Source organism: Rhea americana, unplaced genomic scaffold, assembly GCF_003343005.1.
Source record: "Rhea americana isolate MKP2758 unplaced genomic scaffold, rheAme1 scaffold_60, whole genome shotgun sequence".
Lineage (NCBI taxonomy): Eukaryota > Metazoa > Chordata > Aves > Rheiformes > Rheidae > Rhea > Rhea americana.
The window spans coordinates 586,931-606,465 of NW_028186757.1; the positions used below are offsets into that span (position 1 = coordinate 586,931).

Here is a 19,535-nt window from a genome sequence, read left to right on the forward strand (position 1 = left end):
TTTTTTTTTTTAAGTGCAGCATTGCTTGACAATATTTTTAATCAATGGTAAACACAAGCATATTAGGATGGCTGCTAGAGAATTATTTTCTGCAAACAGCAAAAGCAGTATTCAAAATTCTAGACTCTTTTCACCACACATTTGATTCCTGTGTTTTTCTTCTCTCTGAATAAGAATATAGCTTTCTTGCAAGAATAGGCCTTGAAGCTTCCTGCAGGAATGTTTTTCAGTGTTAGCCTAGTTGCTTTTGACACTAGGGAAAAGGGGAAAAAATACAAGTCTAAAACACTTTGAAAGACATGCTTAATTATCCTTGCTAAAAAAACACCTGTCTTCTATGCTGACAAGTGTTGTGACACAACTATAGCTTGCAAAAGTTAATGATTTTAAATGCAGCCTTTAATACAGCTAAAGAAATTTAGCTGGATTCTCATTTAAAGAGCTGATGGGTGCTTAAGATCTGTCAGATCTCTAAATTTGTAATCTGTTTTTAGAGCTCCACAGCATGAAGTGAAGGTGGGGGAGGAAGGCTGAGGGTTGCTTTTATTTGTTTGGGAACCACTGAAAGTGCTTTAAGAGGAATATTCAGTATACACTGTTCATTAACAGACCAAATTCTCCAGATCAAAGCTACATTGCTCTTTGTATTCATTGGAATACAAGCATTTGACCTAATCTTACTGTGTTACTGGAAAGCTGTAGCAGAACTAGTAAGTAGAAACATTCCAAACTCCAAAAAGATAAATTCCTTAAAAGTGATTTGAACAGCAATAAATTGACATTTAATTTATAAAACAGCATACCTATGGAGATGATGAATTGGAGGTATTATTTGTGGAAGATGCACATGTAGATATGTTGATGCCCTGAGACCTATTCCTTTTTCCAGGTTAATGTCCAACTAATTGCGCTTTTCCCCACAGATATGAATTACTCTCGGTTCATCACCTCTGTGAGTGCAGCGAGAAAAGCATCTCCAATAAGACTTCTAAGTGAGTACACCCCTGTCCTTTACAGGATCCTTTGAAGAATGTGATCCTGCCTTTTGGATTTTGCCTACCTTTTGGATTTTTTTTGGATCGTGGTTAAATACCAGAAAAGGCTCAAGAGAAAGCCATGCAGTAACCTGACAAGTATTTGCAAGGCTGGTTTGATAACTGCCTTGACTTTTGTAAAGTTGAGATGTCAAGCAGGTATAAAGATGAATAAAATGAATAGCCTTGAGCCATTTCAGAAAACCATCCAGACTAAGTAACATTGTTTTTACATATCTGAAAAGTCTCTGCTACTGTCTCCGAAGTAGAGCTTTTAGCACAGCTTGCTGCTGAATTTACACAGGTTGTTCAGGAACAAGCAACTGCTAATGACTTGAACATCAGTCCCAGTTAAATGTTTCTTTCCACTTAGCTTTTCTGTACCCTGTTAAAGTTCTCCAACCCAGACAATGTTATTAATACTATCTTATATAATCTTCTGAGTGACATAGAAAAGTTCAGCTGTCTGCTTATGTACTCAGTTAAAATCTACACAGACCTGACAATCAGAGCATGAAACATACTACTAGTTAAACCTTTACCAGGGATCAATTTCTTTTCTTGGCTGTTCTGTTTTAATGCTTCATACAGCTACTGCTTATTCAAGTTTAATTCAGTTTAGATATTCTTTATGCACTTTTTTCAAGTGATACATTGATACAGGTAACAGAAACATTAAGTAACTTGGCATATGCAGAAAGACACATATTGAGGATGCAGTTTTGATGACACAGGAGGTCTTCCTGCTAGATCAAGTCACAGACATGACCCACATTGGTCATGAATTCTCTCCCAATGGTCAAATGTGCTAATAAGTAGTGGAGAACAAATTTAATACGAGGAGACCAGATGTACTGTTATCTGTCCTCTCATATCTAGTATAAAAGCATTAAGCAAGCATGAATGCCATATTGTGAGCTGTTAAACTTAATGCAGTCAAGTGCCCTTGCCTGATTGAGCTCCACTCTGTGCTGCCTGCAGAGCATAGATTCGATCTGAAGGACTATGAAACCGTGACATTAAAGCAAGAGTTGTCAACATTTTCTTCACAGTACTTTATTTACACTGTGCTGGTGCCACTAAAGCTGTGCTGCCAGAAATGCTCCCACTCCCTTACAAAAAAGGCTGTCATCATAGATGTTTACTAGTTTAGGCCACACCACTGCCACATCAGCTAGAGCGAGGCTGAACTTAAAAACTAAGCCAATCATTTGAAATATCAGTCTAAATAGACTATCATTACAATAAATTCTTGAAGCTTAAAGATACGTCACAGAAGTTTGTAATAATAGAAGAGCAATTCAAACAAGGTAAAAAATATTATAATATTATTTTAAAACATAGGGTTTTTTTTTTCTTCCCCCGAAGAAGGTAATTTGATTAACATCTATTTAGTCAAAGTAGAAAGACAAGTTTAAAAAGCTATCATTCTTTTCAATTCCTGGCTCTTCATTAACTATTAAAAAGTGAAAATGGAACAAACTACCTCTATGGCTCTTTATTATTTACTGAACTAAAGGATGTAACCACCTGTTGCAATAATCAAAATGTAATCAATGTCTTTTCCTTTACTCTAGCTGAACTGATGCAGAAGTCTCCTCCATCACTCATCTCACTGGCTGGAGGGGCACCAAACCCTAACACTTTCCCATTTAAGGCAGCTACTGTTGCCATTGAACATGGAACTGCTGTTGAAATTGGGGAAGATTTGATGAAGAGGGCTCTCCAGTACTCCGCCTCAGGAGGGTACCTGTCAAGGCAGCTTACACTTCAAGATACCAGCATCAAACTATCATAAAATTCCTTTATTTTAATTGATCTTTACAAAAAAAGGGTTTACATTTAGTTTTCCTCTATATGTAGATTACATTTTTTAAGCAGAAAGTTCTGAACAGATAAGTAATTTTAAAAACCTAGTTTTAATTTTTATCAAGCCAGAGCATTTGCTGGCTGTTAGTATTTTAGAATCAAGATTCCAGGATCACTGAGAAGGCTCATTATGTTAAGAAATAAGATACTCATTATATGATACTGCATTGCAGCACATAGTTTTGACATTGTGGAATATCCATTTAGCTCTTATTTGGTAAAATATATTAAATAATTAACATTTATAGTTTGTGGTAGCTGAGGTATTTATAGTATTGTCACATTTAGTACAAAAAATTGCATATATCAGTGAAGTTACTTTAGCCCTCTGAACTCCCCAGCTAACAGTACTGAGTCAGCCCTGCGACAGGGTTGCAAAAATATTTGGGTACCTAGATGCACACAGTGGACTTACTATTTTAATATTTTAATGGAACACAGCCTAAGTACTCAGTCACTTGTGAACTTTGTAGAAAGTTTTACCATTTTTAAGACATACTTTTGAAAAAAATCTTTTTCTGAATTCTTTATTTACATGCAGCCTATTAGCAGCAGAAGTGTTGCAAGCTTTGTTACATCTCCACATTAAGTCTGGAGAGATCATTCCTAGGAGTGGATATTGTTCAGCCTCCATCCTCAGTTCCATCCTTGGTGAAACATTTCTGCCCAAACCTTGTTATGGTAATTTGGTGTATTGATGGTAGATGCTTATCTCTCCTGCTTTTCCATCAGATAAACACTTACTTCATTTTCACTATTTGACAAGAGTTGTTACAAACTCAGCATCCACGTATATTTGACAGTTCAAGAAACTAAATGCAGGGCTGCTGCATGCTAAGTGACTGATTTAGGGGAACGATTAGCCTCAGCCCATACAAGATATTAGATGCACCTCAATTTATGTTTCAGGATTCCAGAACTGTTGTCTTGGTTAAAAAATTTTCAGAGGAATCTACATAATCCCCCCACAGCCAGCTACAGTCCTGAGCAAGGACAAATGGAAATGTGCATCACAACTGGCAGCCAGGAAGGCTTATGTAAGGTAAGACCAATATGTTAAACATTACTTCGTTTGAAGAGAGATGTATTCTTCAGTTGGTTCAGTTATACCCAGCATAAGTGCCACTATGTAACACTTGCAGAGTAGTTTCAATGTCTCACAGAATTATCAATACAAGATAATAGAATTTAAATAAAATTGTTGCATCAGTCTCATCTGTCAAAGCTACATGAATGGGTAAAATCAAAAACCATTTCAGCGAATATATCATAAAGTAACATTTATTATTAGTCATAGGCCACTAAGTACATTGATGCATTATTTGCTTTACCATAACTCAATTCTAATTATGTTAGACTTCCTTAAAAATAGCCCTTTTCAGTCCACTGATACTTCTGCTTGGCTGATTCTTCCTGAAACTGAAGCACTGTTTCTTTTATATGGTATTAGAGAGCTGTCTTTCCATTTCAAATTGGTATTCTCTAGCTGATTATCTAGCTTCCTTTAGCTTCTAAAGCAGAGTTTTAATCCATTCATTGTTTTCTTAGACGACAGCGTAGTTAATTAAATGGTTATGGAAATGCTAATATGTAATCAGGATTTATAATCCCATTAGGAAGTCAGAAATACGAAGCATATGTACAAGAATGGCACAGTCTTTCTAAAATACAGTTTTCTTTCGTAGGTGTTTGAAATGCTCGTTAACCCTGGGGACAATATCCTTTTGGATGCACCTACATATTCTGGGACACTAGCAGCTGTAAGTTTTCTTTAAGAACAAAATGTTGCAAATATCACATTTGTTTATCATGTAAATAAACAGCAAGTTTGTTTAGTTGGTACATGATCTGCAAGTTTATACACATTGTATTTACTGCAAAAATATATCTGAGAATGAAGTTTTTAGTATTATTCCCATGAAGTTCATAAAGATTAATTCGTAGAAGCTTTTAAGTCTAAACATTCTATAAAAGATATTCCCAGAGCTCCTCTTCTGATTTCTGATTCATTCTAAGGCTAAGATCACATTTGAGATTGGAAAGAAAAAGCCATCATGACCGAGTCAGATTTAAAGCAATTTTATAAAGTGGGTATTTGAACATGTCAGCTTGTCCATCTGATCAGTTGGTCCAATTATACTGTTCCATTAATAGCATAACATGGGAATAGGCCTGAAACATCCGTGTGAGTTTTAAGATGAAAGTTAGTAAGAACTATACAAAATCAGCAGTGTTTACTTCTGAAAGGTAATTTAGTCTGTATGTAGTTGAATGTAGACTCAAAATGTGTGACAGTTGAAAGAAGGGTTAGGATAGATAATGCACCACTATTTCAATATTTTTCCCCTGTGACAAAAGCTATCTTGATGTTCCTGGCTGTGCTAATTTTCAGAGTACATCTTTCACTAAAGAGAAATGCTTCATTAAAAACTTATTTTCACACTTTTGTTACTGCAGCAACTTGCATTTTTATTTTAAAATGCAGAGCTACATGGTGCTAATAGAAATTCCACAAAGGGAAGACTGCATGCTTTTTGTTATTTTTTTTCCTGTTTCTTTACACGTGGCATCAATATGTCACTGTTAGTAACACCATTTCATTCTCCCTTGTATTGCTGAATGTATCTATCAAGAACAGGAGGAGAGTGTAGTGAACTTGCTCTGTGTTCAGAGCATGAGGAGTCCTAGGTTAGCATAGACCACAAATTCCTGAGATGTCTTTCAAAATGCAAAGCCATGTGCTCTTTCCTACATAAGGACAGCAACTGGTCTTCAGAGTGACCCACTTCTTATTTAGCTGAACAGAGCAAATAGAAGATAGTGTTAAGTTGAACAAGTAAATTCAGGCAAACTTTTCCCTGAATCATGAGCAAATTGGGTTTGAGACAGCTATAATAAATTCATTACTCATATGTCTAGATTTTTAGAAAGACTTTATCACTGAAATTTTACCATATCAATGACAAAGTGAAGATTTTAGAATTACAGGATCATGACAATTTTGTTCCTCCTGTCAACAGCTGAGACCTTTGGGTTGTAACATAATTAATGTTCCTAGTGACCAACATGGCATTATTCCAAAAGCTCTGAAGGAAATTCTGTCTTCTTGGAGCCCTGAAGATGTAAAAAGCCGTAGCCACAATATCCCTAAATTCCTGTACACTATACCAAATGGTTGCAACCCAACTGGAAACTCTTTGACCACAGAGCGCAAGAAGGAGATATACCAGGTACGTCGCTGAGGCCTAATGCATCTTGTATATGAAAATGGATAAGTTTTTTCAGTTGTGGGTACCTCGTGTGTGTCCTTTAAGCCTGTTACTTACTCCTCCCAGTACTTGTTCCTAGTAGAACCTCTTTCATGACAACTCTTTAGAGGTAGGCTATGCATTAGATAAATTGTTCTTGCCATAGTAGCCCATTTCTGGCTGGTGTCTTTCCCATGAGCTTCAGATTGGGCTTATCATAAGTGTTCTGCATGGTATGAGCACTATCTGGAGCAGACCTTTGGTTATATACCTGTCCTTGTAGTGTAAGTACTATGCTTACCCATGTAATTGCTTGATATCTAAATCTGGCATTTGAAAGCTTCTCTTGATGTGGTCTTGCTTGTAGGGAATGAGCAATATATAGGATCAGAATATGGTCCTGGAAATAGGTCCAGGATATGTGAAGAATTGAGTTTTCAAAATTTTTACTGAATATTATCTTTATATTAATTTCTTTCTTTAGCTTGCAAGAAAATATGATTTCCTTATAATAGAAGATGATCCTTACTACTTTCTTCAGTTTGAAAAGGTAATTTGTTTTCCATGCTTCTTAGCACCTCCTTTTCCAGTCCAGAAGAGAGCAAGCATTTGAGCTTTGGGTGTTCCTGCATGCTTCTCCTTCATTTCCTGCCAAATTAGTTGTAAGCCTAACAGCCATTCCATTTCTCTGCTTCTTTCAGTTGTGTCCCCTTTGAGGCATTTTATCACTTCAGACCAGTTAATCACTATGGTTCAAATTCCTCAAGCATTATACAGTGAAAAATTTCCTTCATTAGTCAGAAAACAAGAACAGCGCTCTCTGCCTCCAGAACAAAACATGTAGCACATCACACACCACTGAAGCAGCACTTCCAAGTAGCAGCCTCTTAGTGTTCTTTTCAGTCCAATCTCTTACTCCATTCAGTACAAGACCACAGCTCCTTATCTGCCATATCCTATTTCCACGCCTTTGTCTTATGGGGGCCCCAAGCGAGCTCTCCCACAGACCATAGGAAGTGGTATTGGGTAGGCAGCTTCACTTCAGGGAAAATGTTCTGATCCCAACAAGATCCTCAAAATTTGGTCATACCTTCTGGGTTTTTTTTTTGTTTTTTCTTTCCTTTTTTATTTTTTTTAATAAAGCTAAAAGCCAGTGGGACTCATCTTAGAAACTATAATGTCTTTCCATACAGGCCGTAAAAAAAATCTTGGCAGAGAATGCATTATTTGTCTCTTTCTGCTTATAGCATCAAACCAAAACTTGAACTGAGCACTTGTGTGCAGAGCTGTGAGTAAAGCACCAAAAAACACTGATTTTTGTAGTTGACTTTCACAGAATATTGTCATCACATCCCAGAAAGCTGGTCTAAACAATCATCTGTCAACAAGTTACTGCATTTGTCTTTTGAATGTTCATCTAAAATATTTATCATCATAAAAAACCTCCCTTAAGAAATAATCATGTCTTCACAGTAAAGAAAGTAATTCCATCATAATCCTTATTAGCAACTTGAATTTTATTTTTTTTTATTTTTCTTCCAAGCCATGGGCTCCAACTTTCCTTTCAATGGATGTGGATGGCCGAGTTATCAGGACTGACTCTTTCTCTAAAATTCTGTCATCAGGGTAAGGCCAGTTTCAAACTGCTCAGCCTGTTGTTTCGGGCACAAAACTAATACTACATGCAAAATGATCAGATACACTGTACTTTTCTCAACTAATACCTATATATTTCTGAAAAATACTTTCAGATCTGCAGTTCTGCTTACTTGTCATGCCATTTCTTGGCAGTCATATAACTCCACAGAGTCCACTTCTCTTCCGATACTGGTTGTTAAGCAACTCCCCCCACACCACCCATTCTTACAGATATCGTATAGGCAAAAAGATTGAGATGCTGGATTCCAGCTCTGTTCCTGGAACTTCTAGAAACTTTGCTCCCTTATTACTTACATTATCTTCTTCTACTTCTTTCTCTTTTTCCATTCCAGCCGACTGTTAGGCACCTTGCAGTGTAGGAGAAAAATGACAATATTCTCCTGCATAAACTAATCAGAGGGTTATACTGACCTCTCTTGTCTTCTAGCTTTAGATTTCTTTCAAGTTGTCTCCACCTGTCTGAATAACTAAGCTAGCTGTTTTCCGCTTCACAGAAATCAACATATTTGATTTCTAACATTCATTTGTTTATTATTCTAATAGATATAAGAAAGTAATCCACTTGCAACTAGTGGATTGTAACTCCTTCCCTGAGGGACTGAGGAGACAACGTGATGCTAAGTGTGGTTGCACTGTCAGAAGTGACACTGCAAAAAAGGCATGATGCAATTTTATCTTTGTCAAAGACATATGAGCTCACTGGTTTTATTTTTCTTCAAATAAAAACACCAGTCAGAATCTGTGAGTAAAGATGGATTGTAAGCATTGAAACATGAATAAGACTCTGGTCTATCAATATAAATTCCACTTACTCTGCAACAATGAAAGGGAGTAAAAACAAGTGAGCCTGTCTTGCCAGCTCCCATCTGCTTTTTCATAAAGCCTGAGCATCCATAATTTTTGATTATGTGAAAATCTTTTTCTTCCCTTTGATTCATGTAGCCATTCTGGTTTCAGAGGAAAACTTAAAAATGTGGCATGTCTTGAAGTCTCAGAACTAGGAAGCAATTAGCAATTTTTAATGCTAATTTCATGACTCTGAGACTCAGCTCCTAAGTTGCATAAACTTAAATGCATGAGTGAGCCTCATGATACAGAGCTACTAAATGGTTACATGTTTTCCCAGTTACAAGTTAAACCATAACTCACATAAAGGATTAGCACACTATTTCTGTAATCTTTTCCTCTTTCTTCTAGGTTGAGGATAGGCTTTCTGACAGGTCCAAAGCCTCTTATCGACAGAGTTATTCTACACATACAGGTATCAACGATGCACACCAGTACTTTCACACAGGCAAGTACCAAACTGCCACCTGGATTGTATTTGGAAAAAAACAACAGATCCCAAGTTACATCAAATAACGATGAACAGCTTTTATAAGCACTCTGCACTTTTTCAGCGTTGTTTTTAGTAAGGCTTGCACATTTTTGATTCTTCCAAAGAAAGAGAAGCCACCATAGAAAATACAACTGGAGCTTAAGGGCGTCTTAATGTATGGAAAGCACCACTGCTTCAGCAAATATGGTATTAGCTCTAGGATTTTAAGAATGAATTTAAAATAGGTCACTGTGAGTTGCCTCTCTTGCCAGTAGATTCATTTGAAAAACCTCAATATAAAGCACATATTGGAATTAATTGGACCTTTTTCTTCCATTTTTAATTGTACTTGGTAGTAAAGTTAATACTGGCAGCTAATAGGTTGTAAAACAGTATTCTAACTAGAGACCCTTTATATTCAGCAGTAAAACAAGGAGATGTTAAGCGTATCTGCATAGGCATCCATCTTCCAGCTCCATTAGTTCATCATAGAGGCAGCATTAAAACAGAGAGGCTAATATGGGGGAAAGTTACTCTAAAGTAATGTGCATTTTCCTCCCTTTTTCTCCCAGATTCCTCTAATTAGCTCTCCATCTATTCCTTTGTCTCCCCCGCCTCCTTCCCAAGATTAACATAGTCCTTGGAGATAGCAGTAACGTGGACTATAGTGATCTGTTGCTGCTACCACCTTTGTTTAGTAAAGGGCTCCAGTTCCTTGCCCCAGTATAACTCTGAGGAACATATAGGGCTATAATATAAGGCTTATATATGGGGCTTTGCTTGATAATTGAGGAAGTTTAATTGAGGAATTTAGGTTGAGGGAGGTGATCCTGCCCCTCTACTCAGCCCTGGTGAGGGCTCATCTCAACAGTCTGAGGTCTCAGACTACATCCAGTTCTGGGCTCCCCACTACAAGAGAGACATGGAGCTACTGCAGAGAGTCCAGCATAGGGCTACAAAGATGATCAGAGGGCTGGAGCACCTGCCCTGTGAGGAACGGCTGCGAGAGCTGGGCCTCTTCAGCCTGGGGAAGAGAAGACTGAGGGGGGATCTTACCAATGTGTACAAGTACCTGAAGGGAGGGTGTCAAGGGGATGGGGACAAACTCTTTTCAGTTGTCCCGTGTGACAGGACAAGAGGCAATGGGCAGAAACTGAAGCACAGGAAGTTCTGCCTGACCTTGAGGGGGAATTTCTTCCCTGAGAGAGTGACAGAGCTCTGGACCAGGTTGCCCAGAGAGGTGGTGGAGTCTCCTTCTCTGGAGATATTGAAGACCCGCCTGGATGCAACCCTGTCTACCATGCTCTAGGTGCCCCTGCTTGAGCAGGGGGGGTTGGACTAGATGATCTCCAGAGGTCCCTTCCAACCTTACTGATTCTGTGATGATTCTAAGTGTCCTTTTTAAAATACTAATGGTGTGTTTTATTTCTTTAGATTATGATATCACAGCTTCTTCAGCAATGGGGAGAAAAGGGTTTCTTGGAGCATATAGACAGGTAGGATCATGTCATATGCTGAATCCCATCATCTGTCACTTAACATGCTTTCCGCATTTTGTTACTTACAGCAAACATTCCTTGCAGTAAACAGGTCAGAGGAGCTACATCAGTTTGAAGTAGATATATGTGTAGTATTAGACCAAACGGATAAGAAAGGTCACAGGGAGGGTCAAGGCATGTGAGGTATCTCTACATAGTGGCAGTGTGCCAGTCCTCTCACACAGTGGCTATGCAACTCCCATCTAAAAAGGGCCCAAGAGGACCCTGTGATCTACAGGCCAGTGAGTGTAGCTTTCATCCTTCATAAAGTGGTAAGGTTAAAGCAAAGAATGTGATCACCAAGCCTACAATCTATTGAGAAAGAGCATGTTAGAAAGTCATGACAGGGTTATCAAATGATTTGTTTTTTTACCTTGTGAAATATCTTTTCTACATATACCTATTACACAATTTCAAAATAGAAATCTTGCCTCACTAACGTGGCAGGGATTTACCCTCTAACATCCCTAATCCAATGGTTGTGCAAACTAGAGGAATACAGGCAGAAAGAATTACAGAAAGCAGCCAGGTTCACCTCCTTTCCACAAACATTGCCTTTATCCATTGCCGCTCTTGAAGACACGATAATCAGCTAAGATGGACCACTGGTCTGACCCAGCAAGGCATTTCTTATGTAATGACCAACACGCATTTGTATTTCATTTACTGCACTAGAGAAGCATAGTTTCTCTTTAGTATTTATGATTCATCTCCAGTGAAGCACTGGAATTGCAAGCTTCCCACATTACTGGACAGCATGTCACACTTTTACAGGAGTATGACAAAAATTCTTGTATTTCACTCTAACAGCTAGTTTTATCCCCAACCGCCTGCTTGCCTTTTGTCTCTGCTATAAGCCCCTACCTTTGATTTGTTTTAGGTAGCACAGGATACACATTAAAACACAGGAATAGGGATAGATTTTGCAGAGGAGCTCAGACCACACATTAGCTCATCTTTGAGCAATTAAAGAAATACATCCTGTATATGTCTCTTAGCCTACCTTGTGTTTGTGGAAGGCAGGCATCTATTCTTGAGCTAATGGACTTTCTTCCTAGTGAGCACAATGAAAATAGTGCTATAGTAGGCTAGCTCCAAGCCTTTATAACCTTCTAGACTCCTTTGTCAGGTGACTTATTGATTAGGCTCAACAGGTAACTGTAACCAGGTGATTTCAATGATGGGCAAGGTTGATTTGTTTGCTCATGCTTCTGAGTAGAAGCTAGTGTATTGTTTGGAGTATTTGCATCCCTGTGAAAGCCCTGCCTCACCAGTATTTACGATTTCTTTCCTTTGTAAAAATAAAAGGACAACAGAGAAAGCAAAAAAATCACAAAGGCATATGTGATGTAGTAAAAGTGTGTATAAATGTTTTAACATTTCATGCAGAATGTAGTAACTGGTACAGGCAGAGTGGTAGACTATATAAGCTTTTGATGGTGTCAGCATTTGTCTATGGATTATGTAAAATATATGCAGAAATAAAAGCTACTCATTCAGAGTGTCAAAAAAAAAGGAAAAAGAAAACTTGTAAAATTATCCAAACTGTTAAGTATAGTATCTCTATAGAGAAGAGAACGCTTTTGCATGAAGTAGACTTGCAAAGTCTACCTCAGGCACTTCTCCTGGGTCTACTGCCGCAGAATCACAGTTGTATCAATTTATATCAACACAAGTAGTCACTGCACAAGATTGTGCACAGGACTGTGACAGGTTCAAGTCCTGTTGGAACTTGGGTTATGCTCTTTTCTGCCAGTACAAAACTGGAAGAAGTTGTTATTTGGAAGTTTTGCTTAAATTGTGCAGGAGGTATGTTCAGAGGTTTAGAACGGAGGAAGCTGGCAGAAAGTCATGACAGGGTTATCAAATGATTTGCTTTTTACCTTGTGAAATACCTTTTCCACATATACCTATTACACAATTTCAATTCAAATGCACAAATATTGAGTATGTGCTTTTGCACATGCGTAAGTCCTTCATTTTCTTCTGTGTGCTGTCAGAACTCAGGTACTGCTAGCAGGGCTTGTATCCACCGATATCACAGACAGAAAGAATGTAATATAGAGAGAGTTAATAGTGCATTTTCCATTGCATAGGTAAGGCTTAAGAAACAGGTGCAAAGGCAATTCCTCTTTTTTGTGCTTCATTGGAGACACACTGGAGGTACATTCAAGACTTACTGGATACATATAAAACATTTCATATACACAGTAAACTGTATTGTGCCCATCTAGGATATGCTGTTATTTCCACTGAATATTCCCTCTGGTTGTTAAAGTACAAAAGCTTTGTTTTTGCCTTTGGAAACAAAGGATTCCCTTTAGTGTTATGGGATCTTGACTTTGAATTGATTTTTTGCCTTCAGGGTGGTGGAGTTCTACAGAACCCAGCGGGATGCAATGCTCATTGCTGCTGACAAGTGGTTAAAAGGTCAGTGAGAACAACACTGCTAATTACGTAGACTTTTTTTCTAGCTATTTATCATCTTCATATTCAAGAAAAAGCACTGTACAGTTCATCTCCTGGCTGAAGTGATAGATAAGCACTATAAGCAAATCAATGGCATTAAATATTAAGCTTAGGATAAATTACTTGGTACCCTTGTTTTCGTGTTTATCTGAAATGGAACAAGGAGATAGTGATGAGAAAAAAGCCCACTATATTACTGTATAAAGAAGTTTTACAAAGGATGTATATTTCAGTCCACTATGTTCTGATACTTTTTTGTTTAAAATCTCTGTCTTTAAAATCTGTCTGGAAAAAAACAGGTTTATTGGACTCAATTTAAAAGAAGATATAAATGATCTGTATAATAGCAATTATAATCTCTTTTTTTTTTTGACAGAAATTAATTTCAAATATCCCCTTTCACGGTTAGCCGCAGAGCACTGAAAGAATCTGATCAACAAAGGAGTGTGTCACTCCTTTTAGTCAGTCTAACGTGGAATCAACAATAACTATTTATCAACAGACCACCTACCTGGTGGCATATGGGTAGTTGTGTACCATTCAGTCTTTAATGTACTTAGTCTTGCTAATTCAGAGTTTTTAGATCAAAAATATTTCCTCTTTTCTACATGACTCTGAGTGACTAGTAACATAAGCCATCTTTGTCTCATTCCCCAAATATAAAAGGAATATAATAGCACTGGGTTATCTTAAGGTGGATTGTGAGAATATATTCATATGTAAAAAGATATTCTGTAATAATAGTAGCTATGTAAGTAAGGAAGATTGACCTTTATTTTGTAGATATGTAATGGTTAAATATATCAAGAGCTGGAGAAGATGGCAAGTCAAATAAATAACTTACTCAAAAAACATGTCTGAAAACAGAGAAAGAATTTCTTCTAGATAAAGAAAAGGTGCACATTAAGTTTGCATATAGATCTAAGACATAAATCCTTTCCAAGACTTCCTATGCTCCTCATAACTCCCAAGGTCTTCTTTTCTTTGGGAAAAAATAATAATAATTTTTAATTCAAAGGAAAACAGGTATTGCCTGCAGTTCTGTGCTTTGCAACATATTGATAGTCAATGTCATATTAGGAGAAACTGCATTAGAAGAATGACTTTGGACTCTTTGGAGAAGCTGTTTACTTAATCTGAAAATAATCAACAACTTTAGTTGTTTAGTTTCTTGTTGGGCATTCTGTAGTTCAGAACAATCACTTTCGCACTTTCACACTTCAGTGTATGAATGCAGTAAGCCCAAACCAGTTTGACTGGAGTACTTTAAATTCAGCAAGTGGCATCCTGGCTCCATGGCCGTTTTCTGTTTGAGTTCATTTGAGCAACAAATTCACAAGATTACTGAATCTATGATGTGTTGATTACAGATGGGGCAGGGGTTTCTTTTCTTGATTCCCCCCTTTTCTCTCTCTCCAGGGTTGGCAGAATGGTGCCCTCCTGCTGCAGGCATGTTCTTATGGATCAAAATTAAGGGAGTTTCTGACACACAGCAGCTGATCATGGAAAAAGCTTTGCAGAAAGAGGTATGAACTATAGCTTAATGGCTTCCAATGTTAAAATGGAATGAGGGAAAGATGAAATAAATTCACCATATCTATGTGCCCATATATGTGTATATGTGAAAAAGGGGGAACTTGCAGTGCAAAATTGTTAAGTCTGCAAGTTTTTGTCAGGCATTGTCACATAGTGTAGTGACTCATTAATGAAATACTTTCATGTCTGTAATCAAATGTTGGTATTTAATCTACTTGCTTAAGTTTATCCCATTATATATATTATATACATAATGTATATAGTAATATATATTTTATACACATACACGCACACACACACGATCAGTGAAGGCTGTCCACTGTATCTCTTTAGTAGGAAACATTAAATGTGATTTTATTTCCACAATTTGTAAGAGTCATCACTACTGTGAAACCTACAACCTACTTCACAGGTACATTGTAATGATAAGCTAGACCTAACCTATGGCTTTTACAGACCCCTTTCATTTTGTTACGAAAAGTCTTGTTTTTAGGTTTTATGTTTTTGGCTTCTCTTTTTGAGTAGACAAAATATATTAAGCTGTATTCTGAAAACAGTGGTTTAACAATGAGTCTTCTCAGATTTAATTCAACATTGTGTAAAGGAATGCTTATAACGGAATGATTAATCAATTTTTTTAGGTGTTACTAGTTCCTGGAGGAGCATTCAATATTGATAGTTCAGAGCCTAGTTCTTATGTCAGAGCCTCCTTCTCTCTGTCTTCTCCAGCCCAGATGGATCAAGTAAGTGAGATGAGGGTTTCCTACATTGTTCTGAAGAACAGTTTCTCACATAACAGCACTCCCATATTTTCACTTACTTCTCATTATGTGATTTTTGTTTGTTAGTGTATTTGTTTTGGTAATCTTGGGCAATTAAGCAGTACTCTAAGTAATATTAGCTGCTGCTTAGGCAAGATACTTATATCCAAATTACCTGAAAGGTACCACATTTTTAGGACCACTTAATTTTTTTCTGCATCCCACACTTGTAGATTTTTTCACACTCAATCATGACAGACATTATTCCAAAACACTTTACTGAAACCACAGTAAGTTTTGCTACTTGCTTTAGCATTAGCAGGAGCAGACACCATGTATCTTTGTTTCTCAGACTTTCCATTCCTTAAATGAAATAACCTGTATTTATTTTCTGTGTGTTGTCAATTCTTATTACGAAAGAATATTGTTTTTTTCTTTCAAGGAAGATGCATAAGCCCTGTATTTCATAACTTAGGAACTAATCTTCTGTTTATTTTGGGAACATTTTCAATGTTATTTGGCTATAGCAGTAAAATCACTACGACAAAGAATACAAGACAGTTATTTATGCAAATTTTATACCCCTTTGATTCAGGCTTTTGAAATAATTCACTAATTTTAGCTGTACTTTCATTCAGCTGTGAAGGTTTGTGGCAGATGTGCACTTCTGTTGCCTATTTCTTCTGTAATTATTGAAATAAATTCATATGCTGACTATTATTGACAGTCAAATTGTATCTTGCCGGAATTGTACTTTTATATATTTCTCCCTTCAACTATTCTTCCTTTTGCCTTTGAAAATTCTAGCCCCTTATATTGATGTACAGTTATAAGAGATACTCTTCCAGAGTTCATTAATTGTATTAAAAATACAGCTCTTTAGTTGCATCTGGATAAGCTTTGAATATCAATATATGTATTCTGTTTCAGAATACTCTATCTTTTTGTTCCTATTAGAGGAATGAGAGCTATGTGAAGCCACGCTACGGTTGAAAGCCCATACAAGTTGTTAAAAACAAAGTAAAACAGCAAATATCAGCAGAATTTTGAGTATAAAGTACTGAGTTCATCTATGTTTAGGGTAGTTGTACTAGTTTTACAGATTAAATATATTGCTTATTTAATAAGTAATGCTGGAATATAAATGCAAACCATCTTTGTGTCATCACAGGCTTTCAGGAGACTGGCTGACCTTATAAAAGAAGCTATATGAAAAGACTATAAATAGAACTCTTTCAGCAATGAAAATCATTTCCAGGAAACATTTATTAACATTTGGGTTTCATCAGAACATTTTAAAAGCAAGCATAATACAGTGGACATTCCCTTAGATGGTACCAGTGCTTGGATTCCAAACTTAGATAATCAGCATCCAAAAAAAGGTTTGTAGAGAATGTAAGCATGGATATTTTAATGATTACCATATACAACTTTTTGTGACAATAATACCATACAAAAAAAGATGTAGACAACTCTCAAGATGTCAGTGCAAGTACTGTATATTTTAAGGTGTACATGAATAACAGTGAGAAATAGCCAGCATTAAGGTGTAGCTTCTAAACCTCACTTTTTCAAAACATCTTTCAATTTATTTATTTTGAGAGTATCTTGAGTGAATTTCTAAAATTACTCCAAATTTTACCATAAATTTTTTACAAAATTAGTTTAGTCTTTTACAATTACGTATGTAGGGAAATTCTATTTTGTTTCACAAATAACATCATTAGGTAATGAGGAGGTTAACAGTATACTTTCTGACCTGGTATGAATCACCACATACAGTCATTTTTTAAGTGTGAATGGGAAAATATTTTGAATTCAAACTGAATGTTTAGAAGTAGTTTCTTTTCACTTTGTTATCAGTAGATTTTTTGTGAAAAAATGGTATTTTATACATTTGCTCTATTCAAGTAGCTAATGTTATGAATTGCTCTCAAGTATTTAATTAAGTTAAACTAAGACCACTCTCTCAGGTCCACATTTGGAATCAATTCATTTGATAGGAAGTTGTGACAAATTTGTTTAAATTTACACTAACTTGCTTTCATTGTTTCAACTAAAAAAAATAGAAACATAAGAGTAAAAAACATTTTGCTTTATTTTTTTGACAAGAATTTGCATTACTAAATTTATTCCAATTCAAAAACTTTAAAAATACTCAAAAGCAAAATGTTGTTTTCAGTTAAATCCATGGTTTCATTTGAATTGATTTTTTGTTCTGCCTTGGACTTTTGTTTTGTTTTCTGTTTTGACCAGGAAACAGGGAAGTCAGGTACTTAAAAAGTGACACCTGAGGTCATCTGAGCTTTCTTAATCTTAAAGGATATATTCCTCTAGCACCTTATGCTGGAATTGTTTGTGTGTGTGTGTGTGTGTGTGTCACTTTCCTTCTAGTCCTACTACCTTTTTTTGGCTTCTAGGTTTGAAGATTTGAAGATCAATATTTGATTTTACTAAAATTTACTTCAGTTTTACTAATTTTGTCAGATTAAACTGATGTAAGGACACTAAAAATCTGGACACAATCCAGCAAAATTAGTCTGTGATTAAAAATAGTTATTTGTCCTAAGGTCGCTTGCAATTTGCATGGGTTTTGCAGTTTATTTCCTAGTTTTTAAAAGGTTTTCTGATTACTGGCTTCCATTCCAGTCTGTGAACAATTATTCTGTAGCTATGTTAGAAAATCTCTGGTATGCAAAGGTATGTGTATGTGCTAGTAGAACTGCTCGCCGCTCTTTTAATTAAGCATAAACATCTTTTTGAATGGACTAAGTAAGTAAACAGGGGACATAGTAGAATGAACAATGACACTAGCAGATGTACAAAGCAAGCAAAATGCAAAAAATAAAATGTTATAATCTCTAATTCCTTGTTTTTAATCACTCTAAGCATTGGATACTTGCCAACAGGCACAAAGCTTTCAGAAAGTTTTATCTGTTCAGATTCTCCGGCGCTCCATAGCTTACACATTGACGTAAGTTTACTTACTCTTTGGATGAAAGCGCTGTAGTTTTCCACTGGTAGCACGTCCGTGTTTTACTCGAGTCCTCTGTGTCAGCTGAAGTGCGGCCGGGGAGGGGGGAGGCCAGGCCACCGGGCAGGGCCCCCAACACAGCCGCAACCCCGCAGGGCCCAGACAGGCCGACCGGAGCGGGGCCACGGCAGCCAGGCCAGGCCAGGGCAGGGAAGGCTGCGACGCCGCCGTGGCCAGGCCAGGCCTGGCCAGGCCCCCCACGGCCCTTCCTCCACTCCTGCTCCATGGCAGCCCGAGCCAAGGGCACGGTACTTGGACAGTCTCTCTGAACTTGCAAGTTCATTGGGGGAAAAAAATGTCATTTTTTACACTTTTTGATGGTGCAAATGGTGTCCAAACTATTAGGGTCCTCATTACACTGATGCTGAGCAGCTATTTGGCAGTTTTCAACCTTGTTTCTTAACCGCATGTCATAATTTTGAAAGCTCAGATTTTGCTATCATCTGTAAAACAAAAACATGAATTTTCATTTCATGTTCAATTTAGAAAATCATTTTATACAACAGAATGAGTTGACATAACTGTTTAATTAAAATAATATGATGCTTATGCTTTACAGAGGAATAAATGTAAGCGTTATACAAGACTGATTTCTGTTCTTGGGAAAATACTGTCATCATTGTTAAACCAGATTTAGAATTAGAAAAATGTAATCAAAACATCATTATTAAGCAAGCTTTATGATGGTGATGTGTTTAATAATACATCTTAACTTTCAAACATCTAAATGTTAATTTAGTTGAATTTAAACAAAATGCAATTCCATTTGCTGCACATTAGATCCATCATTACGATTGGGTAATTTAAATTAGAGTTAGATTTTTTTCCCTGACTGTGGTGAAACATATGAAATGAAATTAATTTCCTGAACAATACAAATCAAACAATGATGGTGAAATCTTGTATGCACATACTCTTTTCCTGAACTTCTTAAAATGCAGTTTCTAGATGCCTGGGACAGAGCGTTCATTGAGATTAAACATTGATGGAGGAAGCCATCTGGAGACGAAAGGAAAATGCCAAACAGGGTCATGCAGATAAGAAGTGATGGACAGAGGGTCATTTTTCC

The 19,535-nt window shown here is 36.8% G+C and overlaps 1 protein-coding gene across 2 annotated transcripts in view; it reads left to right on the plus strand.

Moving 5' to 3' along the window:
* The window catches only part of AADAT (aminoadipate aminotransferase), an 18,857-nt gene extending 560 nt beyond the window's left edge, over positions 1–18,297 (plus strand). For both annotated transcript variants that reach the window (XM_085319830.1, XM_085319829.1), the window contains exons 2-14: positions 924–992; positions 2,612–2,780; positions 3,813–3,945; positions 4,589–4,663; positions 5,924–6,133; positions 6,636–6,701; positions 7,695–7,777; positions 9,008–9,104; positions 10,563–10,624; positions 13,032–13,096; positions 14,555–14,661; positions 15,313–15,414; positions 16,604–18,297. In XM_085319830.1, the coding sequence (XP_085175956.1) occupies positions 926–992; positions 2,612–2,780; positions 3,813–3,945; positions 4,589–4,663; positions 5,924–6,133; positions 6,636–6,701; positions 7,695–7,777; positions 9,008–9,104; positions 10,563–10,624; positions 13,032–13,096; positions 14,555–14,661; positions 15,313–15,414; positions 16,604–16,645 (1,278 nt within the window). In that variant the 5' untranslated portion in view covers positions 924–925 and the 3' untranslated portion in view covers positions 16,646–18,297. The remainder of the gene's footprint in view (positions 1–923; positions 993–2,611; positions 2,781–3,812; positions 3,946–4,588; positions 4,664–5,923; positions 6,134–6,635; positions 6,702–7,694; positions 7,778–9,007; positions 9,105–10,562; positions 10,625–13,031; positions 13,097–14,554; positions 14,662–15,312; positions 15,415–16,603) is intronic.
* The last annotated feature ends 1,238 nt before the right edge of the window (positions 18,298–19,535 follow it).